At 32.1% G+C, this 17,755-nt stretch overlaps 1 protein-coding gene across 1 annotated transcript; it reads left to right on the plus strand.

Moving 5' to 3' along the window:
- Positions 1-213: 213 nt before the first annotated feature.
- Ino80 (chromatin-remodeling ATPase INO80) lies at positions 214-17,299 on the plus strand. Its single transcript, XM_086915694.1, has 28 exons — positions 214-435; positions 578-789; positions 1,038-1,197; positions 1,306-1,385; positions 1,481-1,692; positions 1,765-1,938; positions 2,002-2,298; positions 2,435-2,593; positions 2,693-2,862; positions 2,951-3,167; positions 3,257-3,344; positions 3,423-3,714; positions 3,781-3,983; positions 4,064-4,204; positions 4,296-4,417; positions 4,496-4,788; positions 4,868-5,150; positions 5,229-5,372; positions 5,461-5,713; positions 5,794-5,921; positions 5,985-6,079; positions 6,624-6,696; positions 7,637-7,795; positions 7,863-7,965; positions 8,392-8,504; positions 8,649-8,834; positions 8,930-9,281; positions 15,032-17,299. Exons 3-28 carry the CDS (start codon positions 1,064-1,066, stop codon positions 15,454-15,456), a joined length of 4,896 nt encoding a protein of 1,631 aa, XP_086771820.1. The 5' UTR covers positions 214-435; positions 578-789; positions 1,038-1,063; the 3' UTR covers positions 15,457-17,299.
- The last annotated feature ends 456 nt before the right edge of the window (positions 17,300-17,755 follow it).

Consider the following 17,755-nt stretch of genomic DNA (forward strand, 5'->3'; position numbering starts at 1 on the left):
TTGCATATTAAATTCATGATGTATAATAAAATAAATTTTAGGTAACGAATATTATTAAAACATTGAAATAATATATAATTGATATAATATTATCTATTTAAGATACAAATAAAAAATATATTCGTATATTATATGTACTTATATAAATAATAAAATTATTTTGTCCTCAGTAAACGTTGGAAAAGCTATGGATCTTCTATACGTTGATTAAGCTGGCGCCACCTATTGAAAACAAAAATGGTGGCCAACAATATGCCCTATCCCTGCCCTGGTTTTATGGCACGCCAAATGTCTGCGTTCTCTAGGCTTCTTTCTACTATGTATTTCCCTCCGTCTGATACACCCAATTTCGATGTGAACAAAGGGAATCATTTCCTCGCGATCGACCCTATCTTACGTGCTAAATAAGTGGGGCTACTTCTAACCAAACCGAAGGTGATCCAAAACTATCGAATATTTCGCGAAATTATAACCGCACAAGCTCGATTCGTCGTGTCATTCACCTTATATAATGTAATTGGTTACATACAATTCCATACGGCGGTTACATGCCTTTAACATGTATTACCCGTTACAGGAAACAGAAAATAAACAATCTAGCATTGTGGCAATGCAATAAGGAGCAAAATCCTATATGCTTTATTAATACAAAGCACAAGATAGATGTTTTATTTTGCTACATACTACGTACAAATTATATAAAAAATTTCCTGTCGTCTATGTAACATGTATCACCAAAACCATTTAATATATTTATTGAAATGTCAAATAATCACAGGGTCATATTAGGTTCGTACTCTTGCAGATAAAGTATTTGTTTCCTTGACAACGGGTCTACTGATACTAATATTTTAAATAAATTTCACTAAGTGATTTATTAAATAAATAATTTTTCTTAAAATTTTTTTTTAAATAGCTTTTCTTTGATATAAGATCTATGTATATAATATGTAACAAAAAATATAAAAGGTAGATTTCTTATAATAATGAAGAATTTACAACTATTTATTATTGACAATATAATTTCATTATTGTAGGTTGTTGAATTTTATATAAATTGGTAATGACAGATAGAGCACACACAATGAGGTTGGAAGCAGAAATGGCTGCTCCTTTGCATTTGCAAAGATTAGAGCGTAGTCTTAACGTACAGCCTTTTTTAAGGCAAATTAATGAATTGTTTCAAGACCCAACTAGGTAGATTTTTCTTATATTTAATAAAATATGATTTATAATAAAAAAATATATTATTTATAAATAAAATATGAATCTGATAAAACATTACTACTTCATTAATTTCTACAGTGAGGATGATAAATCTGTATCATCAGAATCTTCTGAAGGATCAGATAATTATCTCGATAATGTTTTGATTCGAAAAGAAGGTCTGTAAATTGTTAATATTTTAAAAATAATTATTTTGCTATTTGTATAATATTTATATTTATTAATAATACTTATAATATTATTAATTTTTCAGAAGAAAGAATAAATAAACTGAGACTCTATAACATGACAAGTGTGGGAGAAGAACGACATTGGTTGCAGGATATTTTATTAAGTGATTCGTCAGATAGTTCTGCTTCAGGGTCTGATACAGATAATCCCATTACGGAAGAAGATTTTCAAGAAATGTTGAAGTATCATATACTTAGGAAAAAATATCAAGCACGTTTTTATCAAAAACCAGAAGTGAGACTAAAATTTAAGTTAAAATCAGTAAAATTAATTTAGAATAAATAGTAATGAAATTTTTATTTTCAGAATATTCAGTATCAATACTATAGTGCTGGTTTGTTATCCAATTATGACAGATTTTTAGAACATCAAAAATTAATAGTTGGAAATAAAAAGAAAAAAGAAAAGAAACCAGAAAAGAAAGTTATGAAAATAAAAAAAGAAAAGATATCGCGTCATAGATCTTCTGAAGATTATCCTGTATGTAAAATAAAAATTAATGTGGTATATTTCAGAGATAGAATGTTATTATAAATATTTTAGGAAGGCGATTATCCAGATGAAGATTGGGATCGTACTATCCCTAGAGAAGAGGAATTAGATGAAGCTGAATTGGAAGCAATAATGCGTCATCAACCTCGTCAGCGCGGTAGAAAAAAACATAACAATAAAAGTCCAGAAGTAATGGCAATGAGAAGAAGAAAGATTTGGGTAATGATGTCTAAAAAAGAACTAGGAAAAGTACAAAGAGCAAAAACCAATAATCATAAAGAAATGTTAATTAGTTGTAAAAAAGTAGCACAACATTGTATGAAATATTGGAGACAAAAAGCTATGCAAGTGAGTATCGATACATTATTATTTAATTTTCTTATTATTTTATTTAATTATTTAATTATTTAATTTAATTTATTCATAATTTTAAATTTATTTCTATATATTATTTACATTTTTAATTAAATTTTACATTTTATAGTCTCAAAAGAACATGAAAGAGACTATATGGAGAGCTAAACGTCTCACAAGAGAAATGCAATCTTATTGGAAACGTTATGATCGAGTTGAACGTGAAACAAGAAGAAGATTAGAAAAAGAAGCTGAAGAACAGCGAAAAATGGATGTCGAACTTATCGAGGTAATTAATAATAGATATTTTTATAATATGTTAATGCTAAAAAATAATATGTTTTAATCCTAATAAGAATATTTAAATGTATTTTATTTAAAAATTTAGGCAAAACGGCAACAAAGGAAATTAAATTTTCTTATTACACAAACTGAACTTTATGCTCATTTTATGTCTCGAAAATTAGGAAAAGCTTCTCCTGAAGAACAATTAAGAATTTTAAATCAATTAGATGAAGAAAAAAATCCAAGACTTGTTGGAATTGATGATTATGATAGGTAAGTTTATTAATTATATGCATTTTATTTATTCTATGCATGTTTTGGTAAGTGAAACTATATTATAATTTTATTTATTTACTAACAGTGAAGCTATGAAACAGAAAGCAAAAAAGAATGCTACAGAAGCATTTGATAATGAAAAAGCTCGAGCAAAACAATTTGATACAGCAGCTGCATCTCAAGAATTACGTCTTAGTGATACACCCGAAAATTTAGAACATCCACAACCTTCGATTTTTAAGGGAAATCTTAAAGGTTATCAACTAAAAGGAATGAATTGGTTAGCTAATTTATATGATCAGGTTGGTCTATATTAAATCATTAATAGATTATAATATCATAAAATTGTGAAATAATATGTGTACATAAATATTTTTTATATTTTCTTTAGGGTATTAGCGGTATTTTGGCTGATGAAATGGGTTTGGGTAAAACTGTACAATCCATAGCTTTTTTATGTCATGTTGCCGAAAGATATTGTAAGTTATTCAATATGTTTGTATTTCAAAAATATTTAAAAATGTATTAGTAATTTAGTAAATATATTTTTTTTATAGCTGTATGGGGGCCATTTTTAATTATATCACCGGCTTCAACATTACATAATTGGCAGCAAGAAATGGCACGATTTGTTCCAATGTTTAAAGTAGTTCCATATTGGGGTAATCCACAAGAACGAAAAATATTAAGACAATTTTGGGATACTAAAGATTTACACACGAAAGAGGCTTCATTTCATGTAGTGATAACAAGCTATCAATTAGTTATTACAGATTATAAATATTTTAATAGAATAAAATGGCAATATATGATCTTAGACGAAGCACAAGCTATAAAAAGCACTAGCAGGTTAGTGTTTATTCATTTATATTTACATTTTATAAAAACAGTACTTTAATATTTGTTTTTTTATAGTATGAGATGGAAATTATTGCTTGGATTCAGTTGTCGTAATAGATTGTTATTAAGCGGAACACCTATTCAAAATAGTATGGCAGAATTATGGGCATTGTTACATTTTATAATGCCTACTTTATTCGATTCTCACGATGAATTTAACGAATGGTTTTCTAAAGATATTGAAAGTCATGCTGAAAATAAAACGGGAATTGATGAGAGTAATATATTTTTATTTCACAAATTTTGTATGATATAATAGAATAATATTTCGAATTTAATATTTTTTTCTTATATTTAGAGCATTTATCAAGGCTACATATGATTTTAAAGCCTTTTATGTTGCGTAGAATAAAGAAAGATGTAGAGAATGAATTATCTGATAAAATTGAAGTGATGGTGTACTGTCCTCTTACTACTCGTCAAAAATTACTTTATTCAGGTAACAGTATGATGTTTTTATATGAAAAAATTATATTTTTTATAACACTAAAAATTATTGTATTAAATGTATTTTTTTTTTTTTTTGACAGCATTAAAAAAGAAAATTAGAATAGAAGATTTATTGCATTATACAGTCGGTGGTGGTGATACTGCATCTAATGATAAAAATTTTACATCAAATCTTATGAATCTAGTCATGCAATTTCGAAAAGTATGTAATATTTATAAAATTTAATTAATCTTAAAATAATACGATATTCGTATTAATATTAATTTTCATTAATTTTAGGTTTGCAATCATCCGGAACTTTTTGAGCGTAGAGATGCAAAATCTCCATTTTTCATGCATACTGAATGTTATGAAATGCCTATATTATTATATACAGAAGGACTTAGATATCTTTCATTGCCGTCTAAAGATCATTTGCTTTATAATAAGCTGTTTATATTTGCTACTGAATATATACATCGAACTCTTCATGACAGCAACGAAAAATTACAAAATTCTTTTTCCTTTAGTAGATTTATCAACTTGTCTCCAATGGAAATAAATAAAGTGTTTATCATTGGTATTTTATTTAGGTACATAATTCTTTATATTGAATATATAGTAGATTACATTTTTTATAATTTTTATTTTATTATTTTATTATTTATTTAGATTATGTCTTGCAACTATAATGGAAAGAAGAATAAAAATAATGCGTTATTGGGAGGATTGGAATGCTGATGAAAGGACGGAAATTCCTATGAATCAAATGTTTCTTTTATCTAGAAAAATTGACTCTTCGATGCGTTCATTGCAAGATTTAATATTCACAAGAAAAATTCTCGAAGGAGAACCTGTATATACACATACAGCTCATGTTATTCATTCAATGCCAGAAACTGTTGCTCATAGAATTTTACGAAGCAGTAAAAAAGCTGCTAATCAAACATTAAAGGTTTAGAATTATTATGGATTTTTTCATTTTTTAAATATTTATTTGACAAAAATAAATAAGATATTTTTTTTTTTATAGAGAATAATGCCTTTAAACAAAGCTGAACAAGAAGATACAAAAGTAACTTTGTTACCGGAACATCCTCATCTTCCTAGATCACCGATAATACGACATTGTCAACGAACCACCATTCCATCTTTTATTTGCGATACTTATCCTAAGGTTTTTAATTTAATATATATGAGAATTAAAATAATAGATAATATAATAAAAACAATATAAAACAATATAATAAATTAATTAATTTTAGGTACAAGCTAGTCCCCGAAAACTGTATGTTAGCAATAGCTCTGCAGCATGCGCATGGAGAAGACATGAAGAATGTGGTGGAAAATTTGGTCAACAACTTCTTTGGCTTGGTTGTGAAAGAGCTCTTTCTCTTGCATTACAAGAGAATTCCAATTTTCGTATGACACAGACGACATCAACATTTTCTGTGGAACCAAATGGTGGAATTTCTGCATGTACTCCCATAAATGGATGGTCAAATATCATAGTACCAGGTAAACATTTTTTAAGATATCCATTTTATATTTTTTATGTGTTTGGTATATATATATTTTTTTTCATAATATTTTTATAGATAAACAAACATTGGTGACAGATGCCGGAAAACTTTCCGTCTTAGACAGTCTTCTTCGTCGTCTTAAAGAACAAGGTCATCGTGTCCTTATTTACTCCCAGATGACTAAAATGATCGATTTGTTAGAGGTATTTTTATTTAAATTTGATGAAATAATTTTTATAAAATTTTATATCATGTTTTTATTACAGGAATATATGTATCATAAAAAGCATACATTTATGAGATTAGATGGTTCTTCTAAAATTTCTGACCGACGAGATATGGTTGCAGATTTTCAAAAAAGGTAATTTAATATTTTTTTATTATTTCTTTGGATAATACAATGCGATACAAAAAAAATTTTAGATCAAATTTTAGAATTTGTCGATCTAAAAAAGTGTCGAATTCTTTCGTGATATTATTTAGAATATGTATCAATACAACATATCGTGTTGTATTTAAAGCACGGCTTCTTAATATGTCATTCCTTCATTCATTTGTACATAATTAATATGCGAATTAATTGATGAATCGTTCCTATCTCATAAATAATTGTAACTTTGCTATTCATGAATATATCATTTTAATAACAGCTGATCATTATCATTTTTCTTATCATTATACATTTTATTCTTATCTTTTTATACATTTTATTTGAAATATCTATGCATCTTGTCACGTTCAAATCAGAATCTAATCAACGAAATTCTGAAAACGATAAAATATATTCATATGTATTTTGCATTAGAAGTCCTTTAAGTGCACCACCAGCGTGCCGAATTAATTTACATACAAAACGACGGGTTGTACTCGACTATTCGATCTACATGAATTGTTTCGTGTTTCAGGGCGGACATATTCGTCTTTCTGTTGAGTACCCGAGCTGGAGGCCTGGGAATAAACCTCACTGCCGCAGACACAGTTAGTAATCTTATCCCATGCTTTATTAGTTCGTACCTTGTATGTATTCATCTTCTGATGCTACGAAGCCAAGCGTTCGACTTTTCTTTCTTTTTTCGATGTCCAGAATAAATAATCAAAATTTAATTGATCGAAAAAGAAAACATGCATGAGAAATTGTGATTTTTTTTTTTTTTTTTTTTCATAATGAATAATGATTTAATCACGATAATTCAATTCATATCTATAATCATCAATTTAACAAAACTTTTACTTAATGTCATATTGACTCAATATTGGCTATAATGTTATATTGTTGTTATACATAACAAAAAATAACTATATAATATATATACACATAATACATTTTTTGCTTGTTTTTTTTTTTTTTCAAGTTTATTGAAATGAAAGATAGATTTATATATGATTCTTATATCATTTACAAAAATACATTATTACGACTTTCTGATACAATAATTAAATAAACTAATCTTTGTTAGTGTACGAACATATTTATTGATGAGATAATTAATTAATTTTATTAAATTTTCTTTGCATAATTTTTCTTTACATAAATTTATTCTTTGTTATTTTATCAATCTATTAAGATATATTTTAATCATGAGCAAAGTGATATCATAAAGTAATAAATAAAGTGATATCATAAAGTAGAATCGATAAAGATTTTTAGTCGTTCCTCTGCATTGCCGAAACTGCATTCTATTACATACAAAAGTGCACGAACACTAGACTGCAGGCATTCATTTGCTGATAGAACATATTTGCATATGCCTTCGTTTGAATATCGAGAAAATAGATACCCGTATTTAAAATGTCACGCAAAATAGATATTTTATTACTTTGTCCATTAATTTTGTAGATTTTAAAAGATTTTTTTATCGAAATAGATTTATAAGTTTTTTCATAATTAATTTCAATGGAAATAAATTTTATTCCACAGGTGATCTTTTACGATAGCGATTGGAATCCCACAGTGGATCAGCAAGCTATGGATCGTGCCCATAGGCTAGGTCAAACGAAACAGGTTACGGTATATCGATTAATTTGCAAAGGTACTATCGAGGAAAGGATATTACAACGTGCTCGAGAAAAAAGTGAGGTAAGTATAAAATTATTTTTATGAATTTATTTTTAAAATAAAAAAAATATAATTTAAATTTTTGCAGATACAACGCATGGTAATTAGTGGAGGAAATTTTAAACCAGATACTTTGAAGCCTAAGGAAGTTGTTTCCCTTTTATTAGATGACGAGGAAATCGAAGCAAAATGTAAATGTTTTTTTATTTAAATTCTATCTACGATTGCGATGATTATATGAGTTTATTATTTATTTTCAATAAATTAGATACAAAATTCATAGAAATGGAATGAATAAATGGAACTGTGAGATTTATTATAAAACAAATAATCTCACTGAATTAAAAGTTTCAAATAGAGAACATTATATCGCATTTTTGCTCGCTGAAGCGAAATTTTAGTTGTATTCTTGTGGCGGGATATGCGCTGAAATACAAAAATACATTTAATAAGATGGAACGAAAGAGAAGCAGAAAAAAAAAATAAAAAAAAAAAAAGAGAACATGGTTGCAATTACATTATGCTCGTTAGGTTATGCTAATGCTCTAATAACGAATAATAATAAGAAAAGGAATAACGAACGTCCCCTTATACAAGTTTGTGTCCATATATTTCAGATAGTCAACGGAGCGAGGAGAGAAAACAACACGCGGAGGATGCCCGCTTCGAGTCGAACTTATACCACAAGGAGAGAGAGCGGAAAAGGAAGTTAACCGCGCTTCCGGTTAAAGTGAGTCCGGTTAAGCGTCCTTAGAACTATTATTTTTTTTTTCCATTTTCACTTTGTTAATTATCAATAAAATTCTAATTATTTATTTATTTTTTAATTTCTATTGTCTTTAATGCTTATTTTTTTTTTTTTATTTTTTATTAGGGTGATGTAAAGAAGCCTTGTCTATCTGATGCAAATGGAGACAAGATTGGGGATATTATTCAAATTAATTCTAATGAAAGTAATCAAGCTAATACTGGTGTTCAATCATATCAAATTAACAATCATCAACAAATTCTCGATAATGCAGACGATTACAGTGTGCCCACCAGTCCTATTAAATCGGAGGTATGTATTAATGTAATTTGAAAACATGTTAAATTAATAAAAAAAAAAAAAATGATGAGAAAAATAATAAATCTTAAATCTTTTGATATGCTCAGGATGAGACGAGTAACGATGGTTTGGTTGTTGATGTCGATGGTCCAGTGGGAGCGTCCTCTGGTGATACTCGACAATCACGAGCGGCTCAATTTGGAGATCCAACTAAAGTCAATCGTCTCGATCATCACATGTCTTTCACTAGTGGATCTAGTGTTCGAATAAGGCCTACAATTCGTGGTACCAGCAAAAGAGGAAGACCTCGTGGTTCTCGCAGAGGAGGACCCGTTGGTGGGAAAGGTAGAGGTCTCCTTCTACTTCATCCACCATCCACAGGTCTTGGAAGTAGTCCACAATCACCGGCATCTTTATCTCCAACCAGTACTACTTTAAACGATCAAACATTACAACATGGTGAGTATTGTGTTCATTAGATTTATTTCTCATTGAAGAAGGTGTTTATTAATGCCAAATATTGAGAAAGAAAGTGTACTCATTAATGACGATAGTTTTCTTTCCACTCGATATTCCAAACGACGATAGGCCGAAATCTATTACAAAATGAAAATGTATTATTAGAGTATTGTATATTCTGTCAAGGATTTTTTTGAAAAATGTACAAAAATGTAAATTGAATCATTTTGAGTAACAGAATGAGTAGATTTCTTGCTGATACATCAAACCATGTAATGTTTATTGGTGAATATTTAAATATTAACATTATATATAACGCAATAATATGCTGATTAAAAAAAATTATTAATACGCATCTATTATTGCAATTGACGAATATTAACAACGAGAATTAACAATTTATTAATTGAATCCTTATTTATAATTTAAAATACGTTAAAGAGAATTTTATTTAGATTTAGATTCTTGAGTAATTTCTCTATCTACACAAAGTTTAAAATTCTCATTCAAAACTTTTCTTAAGCTTAAATCGCTGAGAAATATATACTGATTCTAGATTAAAATATCGGATGAATATACGACTAAGAGGATTAAGCGAAAAACTTTCGGAAGGCCAGATGAAAATGACTTTTCGTGACGCACCCCTCGAATCGATACATTGTTAATCCCGACTGACTCTTTCACAGATCTCCACGACCTCCTCCCTCTATTACACCACTTGGTCCGTTTCTCATGGGATTTTGCTCTCGGTGCAAAACGCCCCTGGGCATCGCGGATCCCTTGACTGACGTGAAATCCATCGAAATTCCCTCGCGGTTACGTGTTCGCGCAAGTGTTGCGGCGAACAGTTGGCACCCTTCCTAAGGGTACGCGATTTACCCTTCGAGATATCTACCCCCTTTGTGACTCATTCTTCCATTCACAATTTCTATGTGCTCGAGTACTCTACATTCTTTTGGGACCGGGGTGTCTTGGATTTTTTGTCATTTGGACAGTGGTCACGTTTTTGGTCCGAGAGAATCCAGAGTGTGGGCCAAATTGATTAGGACGACGATTGTGGTCTCTCTATTCTTTTCTCTCTCTCTTTTCTTTTTTTTTTTGACAAAATATCAAATATATCAAGTATCCTGAAGATATAGAGAATGCATTAATGCAATGATTAATCACAATAATTAACCATTATTCTTTGTTATCAATATATACATTAGCTTCTTTAAAATAATTTATCACAAAGTTTAATTAATATTAAATTGGAAAAACGATACATAAAACAATGAAAAGGTAAATGCAGTGTAATTTCTAAAAATTATTCTAAATTGAAAATGAAAAATGAAAGTGAGATCTCTGGATAAAATCAGAATGTAAAATCGTTCAAAGATAATAAAACGATGGATGGGGAAACATTTCACGCGTGATTATCGACCATTTCGGAGAACAATTCGACGTCGCATGTCGAGGGAGAAATAAAGCGACGAGCAGAGAGAAGGATTGAAAAAAATGAGAGTGACGACGAGAAAAGCGAAGGAGGAGAGAAAGGGATGAGAAAGGGTGGACGAAAGGAAGGCGCGTGAAAACTAGTAGGTGGCCTTAACGCAATGACACGTGGACCGAAGTTTACGCGGGCAACGTGTACGACACCTTCATGCACGCGCGCACGCTCGTACACTGTTTCGTGCTGCATATAGGGAAAGGAAAGGGGTCGTTCCCTCTCTCACTTGTCGTCGACTGGAAGGCAAGCGGACAATAGCAGGTGCGGAGCGAACGCGACAGCTGCGATCGATGATGTTCTTCTTAGGTTTTTGGAACTCGCTCACCCCCTCCCCCCTCCCCCCTCCCACCTTCCCATTTTCACTATCACTTCGTTCACTTTGCATTTCCTTTTCCACTCTATCTCTATCGTTTCGCAATTTCTTTCTCCTCCGCAGTTTCCATTACTCCTCCACTCTGGCAACTTTGAAACCTGAAAAATTAATCTTTATCAGCGATTTTATCCTTTTGAATTGAATATATATATTGCGATTTATAATTTGTGATATTCGTTTCCCAATCTTTCGTCGAAAGTTGAAGAAGAATTCGATGCATTTTAAGAGCATTTTTAACATATGGTCATATGGCCGTGAAAGCAAGCAATATGAGATGCATCCTCTCGTCTCGCGAGATCTTCTGATCTGCATTTCTAAAATTTTATCCAGCATGATAAGCTCCTTCAAAAACATATTTTGCGCCTAGAAATACAACAACGTTAAACGTATTGAACTTTAAAATATCATTTAAAATATCCAATAAATATAACATATTACCATTATTGCATAATTTCCAATGAATAACTCTGGCTCTATCAGGAACAGGATCTAAGAGGGTTCGATTTTGTGGATTCGTGCCGTACCTTACCGTACCTTACCGTGTCATCTTCGTCCGCATCGCTTCCATCATATTTCCTTGTCATGTAACGAAAAAAGTAAATCCAACCAGTTCACAGTTGCAACAAACTTTCCGCCACTTTAACGAATCAATTTGCTCTTAATCCCTCTGTTTCCATTATTTCATTCAAATATACGTGTGTATGTGTATATATATATATATATTTCAAGAATGTTTTCGAATCGAGTTACTAAAATTCTTTCTGCGAATCCCACGGTAATCGAGACACGCTTCCACTTAAAATCTCATCCATCGGTAACGAGAATTCGGTGATTCATTATCTTCTCATTGGGCAGGGCGTTCAGCCGAAAGGTAGCGACAAAACTATTTCATTGTTTCCGTTTTAGAATGCAATAATTTTCTCCCGGTTGCAGGGTGTTCGAAGCGGGAGAGTGTCTCGCGAAAGAGGCCGCGTCGTGGCGGAGACGAAAAGGGGGAGGAGAAGGAGAGTTGGGCTATGTGTTGTACGGCTGAGATACGGCAGGATAATGGGAGGAGATAGGACGGGGCAAGGATATTGCCAGCCGGACGGTCGGCATTCCGCGGATCCTCGCGTTCCATTTGCCCTTCCAGCTACCTCGAAACTTCTCGAGAACTCCTCTTCTTTGTACGCGTACACCGGACTCTATCTCCCGCCTGGGATCTCGCCCACGCGTGCTTTCCACGGGAATTCTCCACGGGCTCTCGAATATACAATATATATATATATATATTTTAACCGACCCCTCGTTTCTTTCTTTCTACGGGCTATTGCATCAATTGGGGAACACAACTCTTCGATAATCTCTCATAACATCGAGAGATGGTAACGAAATTGAATTTCAAAATTAAATGCTCTCGCTTGGAAGATTATCTTCTCTATTTCGATTAGAAAGAGTATTTTCTGAAACGAATATAATAGGAAGTTAATTGCACGATCTGTTACGGCAATTATCCAAAATATATTCTTACTTTCCTGCATCCTTGACAAACGATTGATTTTCCAAGTATACACTTTTTTGTTGCTCGAACGAATCCTCCCCCTACGCGTTCGAGAATCTTGGAAACGCTTCTTGGAAAATTTTCCTACCCTCCTTTGTTACGTGGCCACTTCAACTTTCTCTCTTTGCCGAGGTGACTGTAGAGCATCCTCCTGAAAGGATCGAGAACGTGCCAAGGAATGTCGACGACTCAACTCGAACGCGCGATGGGAAAAAGAATAGGCGAAAGAAAGAAAGAAAGAAAGAAAGAAAGAAAGAAAGAAAGAAAGGGGGGAAGCGAATCGAAGGAAGATGGGAAACGTCCTCTCGCACATCCTTGCTCGGCTACTCACCTTCGACCCTGTCACTCACCCTCCTCCTCCGCCGGCAAGATTTTTCCCTCTCTCGCCATCTCATTAAATTCTTCGTCCTCGTGGCGAAGGCTCCCGCGCTTACGATCGGTCGAGTAGATGCCGTGGCACGATCCCTCGTCTTCGTACCGGTGAATAACCGATCAACTGGTCGGACCACTCCACGTTAAATGGGGGGGCTCGGTTTGGTACCCCGCATCTGCCATTATAATCGTGAAAAGTTGCAGGGTGATCGTCTCCCTTTCCTTCCAAATTCGCATCCCTTGGGGATGCCGTTATCTTCTACAACACTTATCGTCTACAGCACGAGTGTGCCGATTTTCTTGGACGGATCTGGAAACGAAAATGATTTTGAAAAAAAAAAAGATTTTGCACGTGTTTGATGATACTTATTATATTACCTTTTACATTTTGAATATTTAAATCTTAGACGATTTTCATAGATCTGGATCGATTCTGGAAAAGAAAAAGGTTATGTATTCGATGATACTTACATTACCTTTTACACTTTAAATATTGAAATCTTAGACGATTTTCAGATCGATTTTGGAAAAGAAAAAGGTGTTACATTACCTTTTATATTTTGAATATTTAAATCTTAGACGATTTTCACAGATCTGGATCGATTCTGGAAAAGAAAAAGGTTATGTATTTGATGATAGATACATTACCTTTTACACTTTAAATATTTAAATCTTAGACGATTTTCAGATCGATTTTGGAAAAGAAAAAGGTGTTACATTACCTTTTATATTTTGAATATTTAAATCCTAGACGATTTTCACAGATCTGGAGTGTTTTCTGATTTTAATATTTAAATCTTAGACGATATTCAGATTTTGGAAAAGAAAAAGGTGTTACATTACCTTTTATATTTTGAATATTTAAATCTTAGACGATTTTCACAGATCTGGATCGATTCTGGAAAAGAAAAAGGTTATGTATTCGATGACAGATACATTACCTTTTACACTTTAAATATTTAAATCTTAGACGATTTTCAGATCGATTTTGGAAAAGAAAAAGGTTTTACATTACCTTTTATATTTTGAATATTTAAATCCTAGATTTTCACAGATCTGGAGTGTTTTCTGATTTGAATATTTAAATCTTAGACGATTTTCAGATTTTGGAAAAGAAAAAGGTGTTACATTACCTTTTATATTTTGAATATTTAAATCTTAGACGATTTTCACAGATCTGGATCGATTCTGGAAAAGAAAAAGGTTATGTATTCGATGATACTTACATTACCTTTTACACTTTAAATATTTAAATCTTAGACGATTTTCAGATCGATTTTGGAAAAGAAAACGGTTTTACATTACCTTTTATATTTTGAATCTTAGATGATTTTCACAGATCTGGAGTATTGAACGTGTTTTCAAATTCGATTCAATTTTGGAAAAGAAAAAGGTTTTGTATGTGTTTGATGATACTTACATTACCTTTTTGAATATTTAAATCTTAGACGATTTTCACAGATCTGGATCGATTCTGGAAAAGAAAAAGGTTATGTATTCGATGATACTTACATTACCTTTTACACTTTAAATATTTAAATCTTAGACGATTTTCAGATCGATTTTGGAAAAGAAAAAGGTTTTACATTACCTTTTATATTTTAAATCTTAGACGATTTTCACAGATCTGGAGTATTGACACCTATTTTCACATTCTGAAAAAGAAAAAGGTTTCGTATATATTTGAAAACTTTTATCGTTTATTTTTCTAGCACGAAATAAAGGGATACTTACGTTATATTTAAATCTTAGACGATTTCTCCAGATCTGGATCGATTCGATTCTGGAAAAGAAAAAGTATTTTTGTATTTGAAAAGTTTTACCTTGTTTTTCTATATACTTAATAACTTAATAAAGGGATTACCTTTTACATTTTAAATATATACACATATCGATCTGATCTTTTTAAAATAAATAAATTGTAATAATAAAATTATTAGAAATAAAGATTGAACGATGCTCGTTTGGTATTGCAGGGGTGCAAGGAAGTTCCGGTCCAACGGAGGGGGACGGTCCCAGTTCAGTGGGCCCGATGGGCCCGGTGGGGACGCTGGGCCCTCTGCCGGGTAGAGGAGGTGCAACGATTCGAAGGGGTCCAGGCCGGCCAAGATTAAGGCCGACGGGCCCCGGCCATCAAGGCTACCGCAACCCTGGCCACCACAATGGCAGAAAAGTTCAACGGCCACTTCCGGTTCCTCTGAGGTCCCAACAAACGATCGCCACCGTAAATCAGCAGAAATCTTCGGTTCAACGCGCCTCGGGTTCCGGATCGTCCATCTCCTCATCCTCGTCGATGGCCACAGCAACGTCGTTTTCGTCGTCGTCAGGAGAATCAAGACCGTTTGGATTTTACACTCAACAGCAGCAGCAACAGCAGCAACAATCACGAGGATCGTCCTAGCTTCCGGAGGGGGAATTCCTCCGAGTGATCCTCGAAGGAGATTCGTGAACTGTCCATAACAACTGTCCAGGAAATCATGGCGAAATGTTGGCTCGAAAAGCGACTGGATCGCGTTCCCTGGAAATTTTTCGAGAAAGAAATAAGAGTTCTTCGTTTTTGCTCTTCAATTTTTTTTTTTTTTTTTTTTCTCTCTTTTTCCAACGCCATATCGGCTTTCGAAGCCAATGAAATATTTTATTCGAGAGAACTCTCTCAAGTCGAAGATTGTGCGAGGAAAGATTCTGCGTAAGGATCTCTGGTGGATCAATAACAATTATTAGTTTTAATAGGCTAACAGGCTATGGATTGTAGCATCATAAGAAATCTTCTGAACAATTTGTGCTCAGTGATAAGAAACAATGAGAGTGTAATTATTATTCTTTTATTGCTTCTTTTTATTCGTTATTATTATTATTATTATTATTATTATTATTATTATTATTATTATTATTATTTTCTCTGTCTCTCTCTCTCTCTCTCTCTCTCTCTCTAAAGAATCCTGAACTTGATTTAATGTAACGTAAGAGATGTTGACTCGAGAGAATTCCAACGCTCAAATAGTGCAATTGAAAATCTTTTAATGAATCAAAGTAGTGCTCGTTTATCGATGCTCGCAATGTTTGTTGTGGATAAAAGGTGAAAAGTTATAAAAAGTTAGTGAATTGAAATCTATTATTTAGCTGCGAACAACTCGGAAGTGATTCCATCCATCGGATTCTTCTTTCCGTTTTCTCCTGTCAAAAGGATTTTATCACGTGATTTCGAGCATTTGACATTTATGAAAATATATCGTATGCGATATATATATATATCGAGGCGATGTTATTTAGAAATTTATTTAATTGAGAGATAAAATTTCTTAGAAATTTTACTCCTTACTCAATGAGCTGTGTAAAAAAAAAAAAAATATATATATATATACATATAAATATATATATAATTAAAATAACTTGTCAATATTTAATAAAATAATTAAGGGACATCTCTTGTGTGAATCTTCTTAAGGAGAGGAAAAGAATAAATGAGTAAATGAATAAGCTTAGCCTTGAAATTTTAAACGCTATCGTTTAGGCAATTTGTACAAATTAATCGTGCCACTTGTTATTAGGTACTTAATAGGACAAGTTCAAGTTAGCTGGCTTAGGGACAAGTGAAATTCAACGAAAAGATAAAGAGATAAATAGTGGGGGGGGGAGGAAAAAAAACAAAGTCGAAAGTTGAAATGAACAAGAAGGAAGTGTATTTAAGGAGAGAGAAAAAAGAAAAAAAAAAAAAAAAAATACGAAAGACTTGCCAGGAAAGTTCTTTACACTTTCTCGAAACACAAAAAAGGAAGACAAAGAGAGATGTGTCTGACAAAGCGTCTGAAACAGCACTGTGAAATAGAATTTTAGCTTTTATTTCATGATTTATTAATTCTTATTGTGTATAGAATCGTTTAACCGATACGAAAAATATGTATCGAGATATAGCGAGATATTCTCGAAACGAATAAAAATATGAGGATCATTGGACGTCGATACGATAAAAGAATAAAAAAAAAATAAAAACTCACATTCTCCATCGATCCTCGTTCTTTCACACTTTTTTTTCTCTTGCCTCTTCTTCTGCCTCTTCTTCTCTCTTTCTCTATTTCCATTCCTATTAAGGTATTACAATTTGCTCGAATGCTATAGCATTAATTCCGTCATTTAGGCTCGATTAGATAATATTTTTTACGCGTATTATGGACCGTGATTACTTCGATTCAATTTGTAAAAGAATGGTATTTATATTAGCAATAAACGATGCAAATGGCCACTAACTAATTATTAACGTTCATTTCATTTCAGACCTTTGTTTTATTTAATATCTTTGAACTAACTTCCATTAACGAATATTCAAGATACGAAACCTTGGCTATACTTAAGGATAATTCAATATTAAGAATATTTGCCGCAATATTTGCTACAAGATTTCACACACGTGATGTGAAATGGAAGAGAAAAATAGTTTGCAAAAAAAAAAAAAAAAAAAAAAAAAAGAAATACTTTCTCAGAAATGAGATTCCTGTGTCGTATTTATTTTCCACGGTACATTCCTTGCATCGCGACGTGCGTGTTACGAGTGTCTGGTTACTGGTTTTTTGCGACGATACACCGAAGTGAACGAGGTAAATGAAGTAAATGGATGAACGGTGAATAATGGATGAACCGACGCTAGTGTCACCGACGTACAAACGAGCGCTATTTGTTTCTTCTTGTGCTTCCAGCGCAAACTC

This window comes from Apis florea, unplaced genomic scaffold (genome assembly GCF_048593485.1).
Source record: "Apis florea isolate Af1SG1 unplaced genomic scaffold, ASM4859348v1 contig_3793_pilon, whole genome shotgun sequence".
Lineage (NCBI taxonomy): Eukaryota > Metazoa > Arthropoda > Insecta > Hymenoptera > Apidae > Apis > Apis florea.

Excerpts from the sequence above, each read along its gene's own strand:
- Ino80 (XM_086915694.1), top strand. The coding sequence starts at position 1,064 with ATGACAGATAGAGCACACACAATGAGGTTGGAAGCAGAAATGGCTGCT. Across the intron at positions 4,789-4,867 it reads ATCATTGGTATTTTATTTAG|ATTATGTCTTGCAACTATAA; the intron begins GTACATAATTCT and ends TTATTTATTTAG. Across the intron at positions 6,697-7,636 it reads ACCTCACTGCCGCAGACACA|GTGATCTTTTACGATAGCGA; the intron begins GTTAGTAATCTT and ends TTTATTCCACAG.